We start from the raw sequence: 15,559 nt of genomic DNA, 5'->3' as shown, positions 1-15,559 counted from the left end.
GGGGACGGAAGGCACGCTGGTGCACTTATGCACGCCCCTTACTGACCTCTTAGGAATCGGGAGAGGTCAACAGTGGACAGTCTAAGGGTAAAGTTTTGGGGGTTAGGAGATGATACTACAGAGTCTGGTAGTGAGTTCCATGCATCAACTCCTCAGTTACTAAAGTCGTATTTCCTGCAATCGAGTTTAGAGCAGTTTACTTTAAGTTCGTATCTGCTGTGTGCTCGTGTGTTGTTGTTGTTGAAGCTGAAGTAGTCGTTGACAGGATGGATGTTGTAGCAGATGATTTTATGGGCTTTGCTTTTAAGGTGACATAGTTCTGAGCTTTCTAAACCTAGGATTGTGAGTCTAGTTGCGTAGGGGATTCTGTTGCGAGTGGAGGAGTGGGGGGCTCTTCTCGTATCTCTGGACATTTTCTGAACCTTGGCTGCTCAGCTTCCATTCCAGAAGGAGCCAGGTAAATCTGTTCTCTGTGATTCTCACCTGGTGGTGAGATCCTGCTTTTGTCTCGCTCGGCCTTTGTTTTTTTGGCTGAATGAAGAGGCCACATCTGGGGCTGACCAGCATTCTTCCTTCCTTCCTTCCTTCCTTCCTTCCTCCAGCAGCCAGCGGATGCATTGGGGAAGTTTCTCCCGGGGTTGAGTCCATAACAATGGACACTGGGAGCCTGGATTGCTGCGGAAGCAGAGGGGATTCCCTTGCCAGGGGGGGGATCTGGTGGATGGGAGGGGGATTCCTCTTGCAAGCCAGGAATGCTGAAAGAGAAAGGCTTTCTGGTAGCCTCGGGAGGAAACAGAGGTTTTGTTTTGAAAAGGGCTGGGGCGGTTTTCCCTGCTTGGGACAGGAAGTGGTTAGAGATTGATCCCAGTTGGGAGAATTCTTGGGGAGCTGTCGGGAAGCTGGGGCATCGTGGTTCGCTTTCTCCGTGGCTCTTGAAATAAATCGTATTCTTCTTGGGAAAACAGGGCTGTTTCTGTAGATTAAAATTGGGAGGGAAGGGCTCTAGGGAAGAAGCCCAGCTTCGTTAGGGAAAAAGAACGGGAAGGCTGCAATTTGGTCCTCCTTCCTATGAGTCCCAGGTGAGATGAGAATCTGGGCCGCCCCACTTCAGCCTGCAGGTAAAATACCCTGAGGATGAAAGACTCACCTTCCCTGGTTGGGAGCGCAGGAAGCGAGAGGTGAATTCCATTCGCCTGAAGTGATTTGTTTTCCTTTCGGAAAAGGTTTCGCTCCCTTGTTTCATCTTGTTTGGTCTCAGAGCTCCCTCTTCCTGTGTCTGGATCCCTTTTCCTCCATTCTGGGGTGGATTACTCTGGACTGGGATGGGGGGGGGGGTTGCAATGGTGGTGCCTTAACAACCTGTGGACGTCAGGTCCCAGGATTCCTGAGTTACCATCACAAAACTCAAGGATAATAAGCATAAAACCTATACACCAATCTGTCTAGTCTGGAGGACAGAAGGGAAAAGGGGGACATGATTGAAACATTTAAATATGTTAAAGGGTTAAATAAGGTTCAGGAGGGAAGTGTTTTAATAGGAAAGTGAACCCAAGAACAAGGGGGCACAATCTGAGGTGAGTTGGGGGAAAGATTAGAAGCAACGTGAGAAAATCTTATATTAAAAGAGTCGTAGATGCTTGGAACAAACTTCCAGCAGACGTGACTGGTCAATCCACAGGAACTGAATTTAAACATGCCTGGGATCCTAAGATAGAATACAAGAAATAGTATAAGGGCAGACTAGATGGACCAGGAGGTCTTTTTCTGCCGTCCGTCTTCTATGTTTCTATGGAATAAGGAGAAAGAAGGACACTATTGTCAAAGTGGAGACACAAACCCCCCCCCCCACTCTAACGCAAAGGAATCCAACACTGTAACCCAAAAAACACTCTTAACCCCAAAGATTTCTCAGAGCTGCTTTCCCTGATGCTGAGCCTTTCAGAACTGGAAGGCTGAAGGCTTCATCACCCGAACACAATGGAGACCCACGTCTGGCCTGGAGCCTATAATAACTGGCCTTGACCCATTCATTTCCTGATGCTGCCAAACTCCACAAAGCGAGAGGCGAGGTTTAAATTTAGCTCTGAGTCACTGGCACGACTCCCCTGCCTCCGAACAGCCGGACGGGAGAGCAGCCACAAAGTTGGGTAGCAGCCTCTGCAACAGCTGGGGGAGGCTCCGAGGTGTTGGCCCCACCGTTGGAAGGAGGAGATCGGGAGAGACGATCTACCAGATCCTCCAAGGGTGGAGCGTTGTGGAGAGGTCACAGTAGCCTTGGTTGGTGACCCATCATCCGAAGGTGGGAATTGCACGCATTTCATTATTATTATTATTATTATTATTATTATTATTATTATTAATAATATTTGTATGCCGCCCTTCTCCGAAAACTCAGGGCGGCTCACAGAATAAATATAGAAACAAAATGTACAAGACATATCTAATACATTTTTAAAAATCCACAGCTCAAAACCCAATGTATTAATCAAACAGTCCAATCACACCATGCATCACATTTATTGACCAGTGGGGCTGAGATCTAATGGCCCCAGGCCTGGTGACATAGGTGAGTCTTAAGACTCTTGCGGAAGGTGAGGAGGTTGGGGACAGTGCGAATCTCCGGGGGAGGGAAGCTGATTCCAAAGGGCTGGGGCCACCACAGAGAAGGTTCTTCCCCTAGGCCCCGCCAAGCGACATTGGAGAGCTGGAGAAGGCCGACTCTGTGGGACCTAACTGGCCGCTGGGATTTACGCGGCAGAAGGCGGTCCTGTAGAAGCCCAACCACAAGCGCAACACTGTTTTAACATGAAATGTGCACACTGTGTTAAAAACACAGGAGCCTGGTCCTGCCTTGCTTGGTTACTGAAGTTGTATTTTTTACAGTCAAGTTTGGAGTGGTTAATATTAAGTTTAAATCTGTTGTGTGCTCTTGTGTTGTTGTGGTTGAAGCTGAAGTAGTCGTTGGCAGGCAGGACGTTGCAGTGAATGATCTTGTGGGCGACACTTAGATCTTGTTCAAGGCGTCTTAGTTCTAGGCTTTCTAGGCCCAGGATTGAAAGTTAATGTCTAGCAAAGACACAGGCAGGATCCCTTCTTCCCTTGTGACTTCCTGATGCTTAGGAATAAATCCATTCATTCTGGCCGAAGGGCGGGTGGTGGAGTCAGCTACTTTTTTCACCCTTAAGGGCGAATTATTAGTCCAGAGCATTTTTTGGGCTTCCTTTGGCCTCTTCCCAGCTTCTCCTCTTATTCCAACTGTCTTCATTCTCGTTGCTTTTTGGAGGCTCCCACCCCGTTTGCTGTCCAGGAGAATCAGCCCCCCCTTTTGCTCCCTCCAGAGAGGACTCGGGGCCCCTTTTTGGCCCTGGACAAAGCATGCAGTATTTTCCACCCAGGGGCAAGAAATCTCCACCACCACCGACCCTGCTTCCCCTGCAGGCTTGGAGAGGTGGAGAAAAACAGATGCTGGTGGTGCACGGCCCTCTTGCCTCCATTCAGCAAAACTGCTGTGTCACCTTTTCCGAGAAGAGCGCCCTCCCCTCCCCTCCCCTCCCCCAGCCTCCCTCCGTAGCTCTGGAGGGAACCGAGTGCAGGAAGGCAAGACGCTTTTCGCCCAGGCAGAGAGGCCGAGCCTGCCGAGACACGTCCAGGTGGGTGACATGGGAGTGCCCGGCAGCCTCATCCTCCCCTGGTTCTCCTGGTCCAGGGCGCGGCTGGGGAGGCGACGCCCAAATAGGCCAAAACTGGCATCTTTTTAGGAATCCCAGGGCCTTTCCCCGACCTCTCATTTTTGCAGCCGATCCTCCCTTGGGGGGAAAAAGGCTGGCTCGGAGGAGAACGTCTTCCACGGATGATTTTTTATTTATTTATTTATTTATTTATTTAAGTATTTTTTACTTTTTAAAATTTATTTTGTTTTGTCAAGTACATATTGGAGGTATGTAAAGATATAATAATATTCTTTTTTTAAACAAAATATCTTTATTAGTTTTAAATATAACCAAAAAAAAGCAAAATTAAAAAAAGGAAATTATATCCAATGCAAGAACATAATCAAGTATCAAATAAAAAGGAAAGGTGAACATAGTATAAATAATATTCATATACCTGATGCTAGTAAAATATAAGTAAGAAGAAACATTAGATATCATAATATTCATATACCTGATGCTAGTAAAGAATAAATAAAAAGAAACATTAGGAGAGGTGAGGAAGGTACCCTGGTGCACTTATGAATGCCCCTTACAGACCTCTTAGGAATCGGGAGAGGTCAACAGTGGTTAGACTAAGTGTAAAGTTTTAGGGGTTTGGTGAAGATACTACAGAGTCTGGTAGTAAATTCCATGTCTCAACTACTCGGTTACTAAAGTCGTATTTCCTGCAGTGGAGTTTGGAGAGGTTTACATTAAGTTTGCATCTGTTGTGTGCCTTAAGTTTGTCTCTGGTTGGTTTATTTATTATTTATTTATTTATTATTTAGATTTGTATGCCACCCTCTCCAAAGACTCGGGGCGGCTCACAACACGATAGAACAAATCATAAATAATCCAAATAACTTTAAAATATTTAAGATTTAAAAGAGCCCCATATACTAACAGACACACACACAAGCATACCATGTATAAATTGAACATGCCCGGGGGAGGTGCTTCAATTCCCCCATGCCTGAGGGCAAAGGTCGTCGTCCTCCTCCTCCTCCTCCCTTCTGCCTTCAGGGCCTGGAGCCGGGCAGCCGATCTTCTTACTGTGCCAAGCAAAAGCCGCTTGCTCCTGATTTCAGCATCACAGAAACGGGGCGTCCTTAGCAAAGCTCCACCAGGTTTTGTGGAGGGATCCTTTCCCAGGGAAAGAGCGCCTCTCTCTCCCCAACAGTTCCCTGCCTCCATCTTGCTGGAGCCGAGGCCGAGTCCCGCTGTGGTTGCACCCTCTCCGTGCCCCTGACGCAAACAGGAGACTTCTGCCGGCCTTGGTGTGCCAGCGGGTGAAGGCTTGGGCTCACATCTTCTGGGGAGTCTTTGGGGATAGGGAATAAAGGGAGGAAGAGGACGGGTCTTCCTGGCAGAAGGTTGACGTGGCCGGCCATTCACCCCTCACCTGTTTTCCTCCTGCGGCCGGCCGGCTCTTTCCGCTTGCCGGGAAGACAGGTGAGCGGAGTGGCTGCCTTCACCAGGTGAGGAGGCCCTGGGGCAGCGAGTGTCCTCCGGTAGCCTTGCCCCCAAGGGATTGGCCCGATCGTTCAGGTGCCAGCTGAGGTCCTCGGGAACCTCAGCTGACTGTGCCCCAAGGGCCCCGCTAACCAGACAGCCGTCTGCCAGCAGGCACATTATTTTGTGGGTGCGAAATAATCAGACCCCCCCCCCCGCCCCCTTGGCAGGGGAAAAGGGGGAGAGCGCTGGTGAGGGCTGCTTCCCAAGGGAAGTTCCCACGGGGAGAATTTAAGTATGAATTTTCCACTGGTTTGTTTATTTTATTTATTTATTATTTATTAATTGGATTTATATGCCAACCCTCTCTGAGGGCAGCTTACAACATATAAAAAAGAACAAATACAGGCTACAAAAATGGCAGAAGGTCTTAAGCATAATCATGAAAGAGTAGTAGATGCTTGGAACCAACTTTCAGCAGGCGCGGTTGGTCAATCCACAGGAACTGAATGTAAACATGCCTGGGATAAACACAGATCCATCCTAAGATAAAATACAGGAAATAGTAGAAGGGCAGACTGGATGGACCAGGAGGTCTTTTTCCGCCGCCAATCTTCTATGTTTCTATGTTTCTGGAGGACAGAAGGGAAAAGGGGGGGACACGATTGAAACATTTAAATATGTTAAAGGGTTAAATAAGGTTCAGGAGAGAAGTGTTTTCAATAGGAAAATGAACACAAGAATAAGGGGGCACAATTGGAGGTTAGTTGGGGGAAAGATCAGAAGCAACAGGAGAAAATATTATTTGACTGAAAGAGTAGCAGATGCTTGGAACCAACTTCCAGCAGACGTGGTTGCTCAATCCACCGTCACTGAATGTAAACCTGCCTGGGATAAACACAGATCCATCCAGAGAAAAAATACAGGAAATAGTAGAAGGGCAAATGAGATGGGCCAGGAGGTCTTTTTGTGCCGTCAATCTTCTATGTTCCTATGTTTCTAAAGTGCTTTATGTCTGAGGATGCCCACAAAGGACATGGCTGGAGGGGGGGGAGATGCCTGTGGTTTTCCAAGCAGCCCCCCCTTGCAGCTGTGAGTATCGGCAGGCAGCAGGGTTTTCGGGAAAGCTGACCCTGCGCCCAACAGGCTGGCTGGATCTATGATTTGTCTGCGGCAAGGGAGGAGAGGGCGGGTGGTACGTGTGCGTTTGTGTGTGTGTTTGTGTGTGTGTGCCTGTGCAAGTGTTCAAGTTTTGCTGTGTAATGCGCGGTTCCAGCCCGAGAGGGCCGACGGAGGCCGCCTCTTCCCATTCGCTGGCAGGACTCGCTTGCCTGGAATTACGGCTGTGAAGAATGCTGGGCGTACAGATTTAACGTTCGCTCGTTCGGGGCGTGGGAGGAGAAGCAGGCGGCTCCCTCTGGCGGGCCTGGGCCGAGAAGAGCCGTTCCCTTGGGGGGGTCCCACCGGGAGAGGTAAGGGGGCTCCGGGCGGGGGGCTCCGAATGTGGCTCCACTCTGCCGCACTGCAGGCGGTGTGTGTTTGTGTAAGGGATGTTGGAGGTTCGACTTGTCGACCTTCCTCTCTTCTGCACCCTTTAACTTTTCTTCTGCCTTCCTCCCCCTTCCTCTTCCTCTCCGGTTTCCTGCCAGTCCGCCTGATGGGAGGATGGAGGAAATGGGTGCGGAGTTACACACACACACACACACAAAGCGGAGTCCTTTGGGGCGTTCTCTGGCTTCTCTCCCTTCCTTCTGCTGGGCACGGGGAGATCTTGGGGGGCTCACCGGCCCTTTTGCTTCACCCTTGGAAGCCGTGGGGAGGAGGCCCCTTTTGCGCTGGGGCGGAGCGGATGGGAAGGCTCCCGGAGCACATCTGGAGAAGGTCTAAGATGGAAGCCCGAGTCAGCGTCACCGGGGAAGGGGAAACATCTGGCCTTTCCTAGTGAAAGGCTGCCGCAGCTGCTGGGAGGCTGCTCGGTTGGAAATCTGGGGGGGGGGGCAGGAGATCAAAGAGGCCTGAACTTTGGAAGGTCCCAGGGAGGGCTGGGAATCCTGACGGAGAGGTGGCGGAGGCCCCATGCTCGCCTGAGTGGACCCTGTGCTGGCGTGACGGAGGAGTGCAGGCATTGTTTTCGGCAGGGATTCCATGCACGGGATAGAAAAGGTGGAGAGAGAAAAATTCAAGGAATTTTTCAAGAAAATGGAGCCCCTCCCTTACAAAACCAGGTTGCAAGGCCTCGGTCTCTCCAGCCTTGAAAGACGGAAGCGTTGAAGGGGGGACTTGATCGAAGTGCATAAAATCCTGCACGGGATAGAAAAGGTGGAGAGAGAAAAATTATTTTCTCTATTGCACAATACTAGGACGAGGGGCCCCTCCCTAAAGCTCACAGGTGAGAAAGTGAGGACAAATCAAGGGAAATGTTTCTTCCCCCAGAGGGTCCGTGGTTGATGGGATTCCCGTCCAGAAGAGGTTGTGACAGCTGTCAGCCTGGAGAGCTTCAAGGCAGGATGAGACAGATTCATGGATGCCGAGTGTATCATAGGTGGTGATTGAAACGGATGTCCATGTGCCGCCTCTATGTTGCTTGAAGCAGGCAGGGCTCCCTTGGGTCCCATTGGTTGGGGGTCAGAGAAAGGGAGGCTCTTGCCTTCTCTTTGTGCTCAAGATCCCCATGGACAATTGGGGGTCACCGTGGGACACAGAATGCTGGGCTCAGTGGGCTTTGGCCCAATTCAGCAGGGCTCCTCTTAGGTTCTTAGGTTCCATCTGGGTCGTGATGAAATTCCAGAGAGAAAGCGCTTGGGGTGCCCAGCAGGTACAGGATTTGGGAGGGAGACACGGGAAGGAAAGGGAGAGGATGGCCAGGCTGGTTGCAGGGAGTGACCACAAGACAATGGAGCTTCCAAATGCCGCTTTGTGCAAAGGCTGTTGGGGGTGGGAGTGGAGGAGATCGTCCCCTATGCTTCCCAGGAATGTCCTTGCCAGCATGTTGGGAATTCTCTTCCTCCGCCACCACCACCTCCCTCCCTCCCTCCCTCCCTCCCTCCCTTCGGAATGTGCTCTTATAATCAGCAATATTTGGACCATCTCAGGACGGGGGCTCCTGCGTCTGCCTGGCTTCTGAGCAACCGAATGTGCTGGGGGTGGGGAGGGTTTTTTCCTCCTTCAGAGGAGGCAAAAATAAATACTGTGCATGAAATATGTCCCTGGAGAACCCCACCCCTCCAAAATTCATGGGACCGTCTTCTGCCTCACATGTCCCAACGGCCAATTAGGTCGCACAGAGTCTGCCTTCTCCGGGTCCTGTCGGCCAAACAATGCCAGCTGGCAGGACCATGGGGCAGGGCCTTCTCTGTTGCAGCCCCTGTCCTCTGAAACCAGCTCCCCCCAGAGATTTGTACCGCCCGCACTCTTCTCGCTTTTGAAAAGCACTTAAAACCCAACTTTGTCAGCAGGCCTGGAGGCTTTAAGCGATGGTCCTCCACCCAGGCCATTAATATGTGTTGGTTGCGTGTAGTTTTATTAGGATAAGCTTTTTAGCTCTTCAGCTTTTGCTATTATGCAGTGGGGTGTTTTTAAATTTTGTGTTACCGTATGTTTTTATTGCTGTAAGATGCCCTGAGTCCATGAGGAGATGGGCGGCCTATAAATTAGATAGATAGATAGATAGATAGATAGATAGATAGATAGATAGATAGATAGATAGATAGATAGATAGATAGATAGATAGATAGATAGATAGATAGATAGATAGACAGACAGACAGACAGACAGACAGAGAAGACAGATAGAGGGGGGAGAGAGCAATAGATAGATAGAGAGTAGATAGATGGATAGATAGATAGATGATAGATAGGGAGAGAGAGGGGGAGGGAGAGAGGAATAGATAGATAGATAGATAGAAAGATAGAAAGATGAATGAATGAATGAATGAATGAATGAATGAATGCATGTCATAGCCAACCTTGGAAGAGGAGCTGTGGGGTGTGTAGATTCCCATCAAATGAATGGATACCTTCTTTCTTGGATGCCTTTGAAAAACTATGTTTTCATCGGCTCAGAAGAGTGGGGGGCAAAGGACCCTCCGGGCACACAGCAAACCTGCCTTTCATTTCAAGGTGCTGGGAGCTTTCTCAAATATAACTCCCCCCCCCCTCAGGTCACCCCTCCTGGTGTGATAAGAGCAGCAGGTGTTTCCTTCCCCGCCTAGAATTGGGGAGAGGGCTGTGCTCACCCCTCTCTCCTTGCGGCTGACCTTAGGAAGAAGAGCCAAGGCTTTTCTCTCTGCCTGTTTTTCTCAATATTCCCAAGGAGAAGCCCAGAGCATTCACTGGCGGACAGGGGCCTCGTGTCCCCCCCCCCCCAGCCGGTGAAATTGACTGTCAATCAGTGTTGGACAGTTTGATTTCACAGAAGTTTGATTGACTTGGAGTTATATAGTGTTGTTTAAGTGTTCCCTTTATTTTTTTGAGCAGTGTACATGATACTAGTAAGAGGGAAAGATTAGGACAGGGGACGGAAGGCACGCTAGTGCACTTATGCACGCCCCTTACTGACCTCTTAGGAATCGGGTGAGGTCAACAGTGGATAGTTTAAGGGTAAAGTTTTGGGGTTTTGGTGACGAAACCACAGACTCTGGTACTGGTAGTGAGTTCCAGGCCTTACCAACTCTGTTGCTGAATTCGTATTTTCTACAGTCACGTTTGGAGCAGTTCACTTTGAGTGTGTATCTGTTGTGTACTCGTGTATTGATGTGGTTGAAGCTGAAGTAGTCATTGTCAGGAAGGATGTTGTAGGTGATGATTTTATGAGCTATGCTTAGCTATTATTATTATTATTATTATTATTATTATTATTATTACGAATAGAATAGAATAGAATAGAATTTTATTGGCCAAGTGTGATTGGACACACAAAGAATTTGTCTTGGTGCAGATGCTCTCAGCATACATAAAAGAAAAAGATATTACTATTACAGTATTATTATTATTATTATTATTATTATTATTATTATTATTATTATTATTATTTACATCAGCTATGCGCCTCTTTAGCAAGATGTGGGGGAAAGGCAGGCTTTGTGTGCAACGATTCCAAAGCAGTCAAACTCTATTCAGTGGAGCTCCACTGAATAGAGTTATTATATAACATGTGTAATATATGTATATATATCTCCCGCATGACAGCAGGGTGGAGCCTCTCGGAGGCTTTTTCTCCCAGTCTCGTGGTGCCCCAGAGGGCAGGCGTCTCCCTCCGCTGATGGTGGCAACGTTTGCCGTTGTAGCTTGGATCTTTATCAGTCTGGGAGCCAAGACTTGGAGGGGGGGGGGGGCTTCTGCTTGGGTGCTGCAGTTATGGAACGTAAGAACATAAAGATAAGAAGAGCCCCACTGAATCAGGTCAAAGCCCACCGAGTCCAGCATTCTGTGTCCCACAGTGGCCCCCCCAGTTGTCCGTGGGGATCCGGAGCAGAAAGAGAAGGCCAGACCCTCCCAAATGGCCTCCTTCCCGAGAGACCTTCCAACGCCCTTTAAGCTGACCTTATTCAGGAGCCCACAAATGTTAACACCACTAGGTGACCTACAATAAAAGATCACAGTTCCCCCAGAAAGTTTTCCAAACCCCAAGCTGGAAAACTTCCCAAAGTAGAAAAAAGGATATTATTCTACATTTGGAATACTGCGTCCAGTTCTGGAGATTGATCAAACTGAACGGGTCCAAAGACGGGCTACAAGAATGGTGGAAGGTCTTAAGCATAAAACCTATCAGGAAAGACCCCATCAACTCCATCTGTCTAGTCTGGAGGACCGAAGGGAAAGGGGGGACATGACTGAAACATTGAAACACATTAAAGGATTAAATAAGGTTCAGGAGGGAAGTGTTTTTAATAGGAAAGTGAACCCAAGAACAAGGGGCCACAATCTGAGGTGAGTTGGGGGAAAGATCAGAAGACACGTGAGAAAATATAATTTGACTGAAAGAGGAGTAGATGCTTGGAACAAACTTCCAGCAGACGTGGTTGGTAAATCCACAGGAACTGAATGTAAACATGCCTGGGATAAACATAGATCCATCCTTAGATCAAATACAGGAAATAGTATCAGGGCAGACTAGATGGACCAGGAGGTCTTTTTCTGCCGTCAATCTTCTATGTTTCTAAGAGGCTAGGAACAGCCGTCACTGCCCCTCTCTTGGCGATGTTACTCCTTGGAGTAGAAAACCCCAGAGCCCCCTGGGGAAGGTCGGAGCCCTTCAGGAGCTGGAGGTGGACCCCTGCTTGTTGACCTCGTCCTGGATATTCTGCTGTTCTGGTGTGGCTCTTGGTGGGTCCGGATGAGTCAGGCTGATGTCATTGAGTCTGGCGACTTCCTCCAGATTGTCCTCCCGCCTGGGCGGTTCCCTGACCTCAGGGTTTACTCCTACTAGTAAAAGCAACACTTAACCAATTAGGGAACAAAGGCCTCCTCCGCTTAAAGACGTAACCGTCCCATTAGCAAAGCGCAGGCTAGATGGATGGGTGGCCTGCAGTTTCATAAAGTGGCAAACTCTACTCCCTTCTCCCTCAATTGAGTCCGGGGCCAAGCTGGTGGGTACTGGGTGCCTTTTAAAACGGGGCAATTTCACATCGCCTGGAGGGTTGCGCAATGCCTGGGCTATAAAAGAGGGACGAGGGAGAATTTAGCAAACAAGGAAACGGCTCATCCCTTCGGGCCGCGGCAGGAAAGTAGGAGATAGTTCAACACCCCTCACACACACACACACACACCCTCCCTGCTTGTTTACCTAGGGGCCTGAGGACAGGAAAATGCCCCACGGAAAGGATCAGAGGTGGACCAGCCTGTCTGGCCAAGGAAGGGAGGGAGGGAGGGAATGTCCACTCCTTTCTCCCAACAAGAAGGTCCAGCCGACGAGGGGAACCAATGATTCTCTGAGCTGTGAACGTTTTCATTGCTCTGGATCAGGGCAGTGGCTTCCTCCCGGTTAGGGCCAGTTTGCCCGAACTGGTAGCGACCTGCTGGTGATGTCACAATGACATCACTGAACCGGATTGGTCGGTTCATGGATGGGAAAGGACAGGAAAGTAAGAAAAAAGGAAAGGAGGAAGGGAGGGAGGGGATGGATGGAATGAAAGAAGGAAGGAAGGGAGGGAAGGGGGAAGGGGATGAGTTGATTAATGGAAGGAAGGAAGGAAGGAAATGGGAAGGAGGGAAGAAGGGAAGGAAATGGGAAGGAAGGAAGGAGAATAAAAAGAAAATCATATGACCAAAATTGAGCCCAAAAGTTTAGGTCCTAAACAAGAGTTTAAGTGAGTTTCACCATATTTTACAAGTTGGCCTCCTACAGGGTCAGGGTCACTCCAACCATGCCCACAATATAAGCTACACCCACAGAATTGGTAGTAAACAAATTTGAAATCCACCCCTGCTCTGGATGGTTTGCAGCTGGGAAAAGTGTGTGTTTTGTGTGTGTGTGTGTGTATGAGAGAGAGAGAACTACACCACAAACAGGGAGGGGTTTTTTCCCCTGGGCTTCTTCCAAGCAAACGTAGCAGGCGGGCCATGTGATGGTTCTTGCTGGTCAAAAGGCTGCTTTGCTGGACACCTTTTTCCCTGGCCAGAAAAGTCCACGGACACCCCCCTCCTCTCACTCCCTTGGTTTACTTTTACTGGAGTCTTCTCCAGCTTTTCACCAGGTGGACCTGGGCGGAGTTGGTTCCTTGCCGAGGGGGTGGCTAGCTTCAATCCTGGATGGTTACTAAATACTCCCAAGGCAGCAGGAGAGGCTTTCTTGCTTAAACCCTGAAACCCCAGTCTGCCCTTGGGGGTCAGTTTCGGTTCTCAATCCAGCCCCCCAGCCACCCTTCAGCTGAGTTGTATGTATGTGTGCTCAGGATCTACATTGTCTTTCTGGGAAGGTGGGGGGGGGAGAGAGAAGAAACTGCACAAACACAAACACACACACCCAAACACACGAGTGTTTGCTAGGACCTTGGGAACAGGATTGCAGGCTTTGTGTACATTTGCTTAAGCCCTGGAGGTCCCTCGGTGACAGACAACCAGAGGCCCAAACCAGTTTGAGAAGAGGACGGAATGAGGAGGGGATCTTTTCAGCCGGCGTGAAGCTGCTCAAGTGGCCACTCTTTTAGCCCAGCTGCGGAGGTTAAAAACAGGGTGTCCCTCTGGTTAACTGATTATTATTATTATTATTATTATTATTATTATTATTATTATTATTATTATTAATTAGATTTATATGCCGTCCCTGTCCGAAGACTCGGAGCGGCTCACAACAACAGAACAGTACAAATCCAATGATTAAAACAATTTAAAACCCTTAATATAAAAAACAGTCATACATTTCATGCAAACCATACATAAAGTGGAAACGGCCCAGGGGAATCAATTTCCTCATCCCTGACGGCACAGGTGGGTTTTAAGGAGTTTGCGAAAGGCAAGGAGGGTGGGGGCTGTCCTAATCTCTGGGGGGAGTTGATTCCAGAGGGTCGGGGCTGCCACAGAGAAGGCTCTTCCTATGGGTCCCGCCAGGCGACATTGTTTCGTTGACGGGACCCAGAGAAGGCCAACTCTGGAACCGAACTGGTCACTGGGATTCATGCGGCAGAAGGTGGTCCCGGAGGTATTCTGGTCCGATGCCATGATCCCAGAAAAAGCACCGATGAATTTTAGGATTTACTGTGGCAAAGAATCAGGAGTCTGGTAATGCCTTTTTTTATTTTTTTTTTAAACTAGAAGGTTTTGTCAGCTGGGTCTCTCCGTCAGGGACCCCCAAACTTGGCAACTTTAAGACTTGTGGACTTCAACTCCCAGCTATGCAGCAGTTATGCTGGCCGGAGAATTCTGGGAGTTGAAGTCCACAAGTCTCAAAAGTTGACAAGTTTGAAGTCCTCTGCTCTCTCTACGTCTTCAGAGATTATTGTAGTGTAATGTAGAATCCTTGATGAAGACTCAGATGAGGAAGCTGCAACTGTTTGGCCACCTAATAACACAACCCTGGCAAAATTAACCAGGCCCTTGTGTTGAATGAATCTTATTGGATTTGGACTGGTGATCCTAATTTATTGATTTTTCCCTCCCTCTCTCTCTCCCCCTCCTGCTCCTTTTTTAGGTGTTGTGTTAATGCACAAAAATGGCCAACACCACACAGATATCCAAAGACGAGCTGGAAGAACTCAGGGAGGCCTTTTCCAAAGTTGGTAAGTAGTTCTGTTCTGGCCAGAATCGGGCCTGATGCATTTGGCTTGGACCCGTTTCCCAGAACCTTGGGTTTTTTGGCCATCGTAAACATTTTCTAATACTTTGCTTATTTAACTTCTGATTTGGATAAAGACAACGCTCCCTCCTTCGATTTCAGTGTACATAATCCTGGACTTAATGACTGGTCACTTAGCAGCCACTTGAAATTACGACGGAGGGACAGGCTCTGGTTTTCTTGGCTCCTTGACACGCTGTGTGTTTGGCGCACATGTGCAGAAGCAAAAAAGAAGATGGTGCTGCTTATGGTGCCGCCAAGAGAGCTGTTTCAGGGGCCTGGCAGGCTTGGGTCACTGCTGGTTCCAGCAACACTGGCCAACAAGTTACTGCTGGTTCCATAGAATCGGTCCGAACTGGGAGGAACCCACCTGTGGGACCTCCCCAGAGCTACTCACTGTTGTGGTTGGGTCACAGCCAGCTCCTCTGGTAACGGACTTTGAGCCAGAGGAGCCGTGTCCATCCGAGCATCAGAGACCTGTGTGGCTCTCGGAGGATTCAGACAGTGAGGGGGAAGGAGAGATGGAAGTTGAAGGTTCTGGAGAGATGGAGGTGGAGGCCTCTGCAGTGCCTATGGAAGCCCCAGCTAGGGCCTTGTCTGGGACGGATGAGGAGGGGGTGATTGATGATCCCATCCTGAACGTACATGGGAGAAGGATTAGGGGGAGACAGGAACAGTTGCGCAGATGCAGGAGGAGATCTTGATCACAGCTGCGAGTCATGGGGAATTCTGCAGCGTGCATAAAAGGGGAGGTCTTGTGGGAGGGTTCTTTGCAGGAGTTATCGTTCATGGTTTAACAGAGAAAGAGAAACAGATCCAGGGTTTTCTCTAAACCAACATCCCTGCTTCCTTGGAGAAACCCAGCCTTTGGACAATTGTGCTATGAAAGACTGTAGCTCTTGCAAAAAAGAGTTAGTACCCTCGCTTCAGCCCAGTACGGAGACATTATTTACAAACCTTGGGGGTGGGGTGTTGTTGGACATGTATTATCGGCCTTGAAGATAACTTAGATTCTTTGGCAGTAAACAGACATTCCTTTGCCCTAATTGTGGTAAATCTCAGCCAACTTCTTAGGGAAATATATTTTGGTGTTTCTGAAACTCCAGCCTGTGTGTTTGATTTTGACTTTAATGGCTGCTCAGCTG

The 15,559-nt window shown here is 48.9% G+C and overlaps 1 protein-coding gene across 5 annotated transcripts in view; it reads left to right on the top strand.

Moving 5' to 3' along the window:
• Positions 1 to 15,559, top strand: part of PLS3 (plastin 3) — a 41,363-nt gene that overhangs the window by 12,446 nt on the left and 13,358 nt on the right. For 3 of the 5 annotated variants that reach the window (XR_011559773.1, XM_070760007.1, XM_070760009.1), the window contains exon 2: positions 14,271 to 14,358. Coding sequence is in view for 4 of the 5 variants with exons in the window: in XM_070760007.1 (XP_070616108.1) it covers positions 14,292 to 14,358 (67 nt within the window). In the remaining variant the exon portion in view is untranslated. Of the gene's footprint in view, positions 1 to 3,629; positions 3,651 to 6,403; positions 6,617 to 14,270; positions 14,359 to 15,559 lie in introns of those variants that run through there. The other 2 variants (XM_070760010.1, XM_070760008.1) reach the window with 2 other exon arrangements.

This window comes from Erythrolamprus reginae, chromosome 8, assembly GCF_031021105.1.
Source record: "Erythrolamprus reginae isolate rEryReg1 chromosome 8, rEryReg1.hap1, whole genome shotgun sequence".
In the NCBI taxonomy this organism is placed as follows: domain Eukaryota; kingdom Metazoa; phylum Chordata; class Lepidosauria; order Squamata; family Dipsadidae; genus Erythrolamprus; species Erythrolamprus reginae.
The sequence above is the reverse complement of the archived record's forward strand: the minus strand, read 5'-3'. Positions and strand labels throughout refer to the sequence as shown.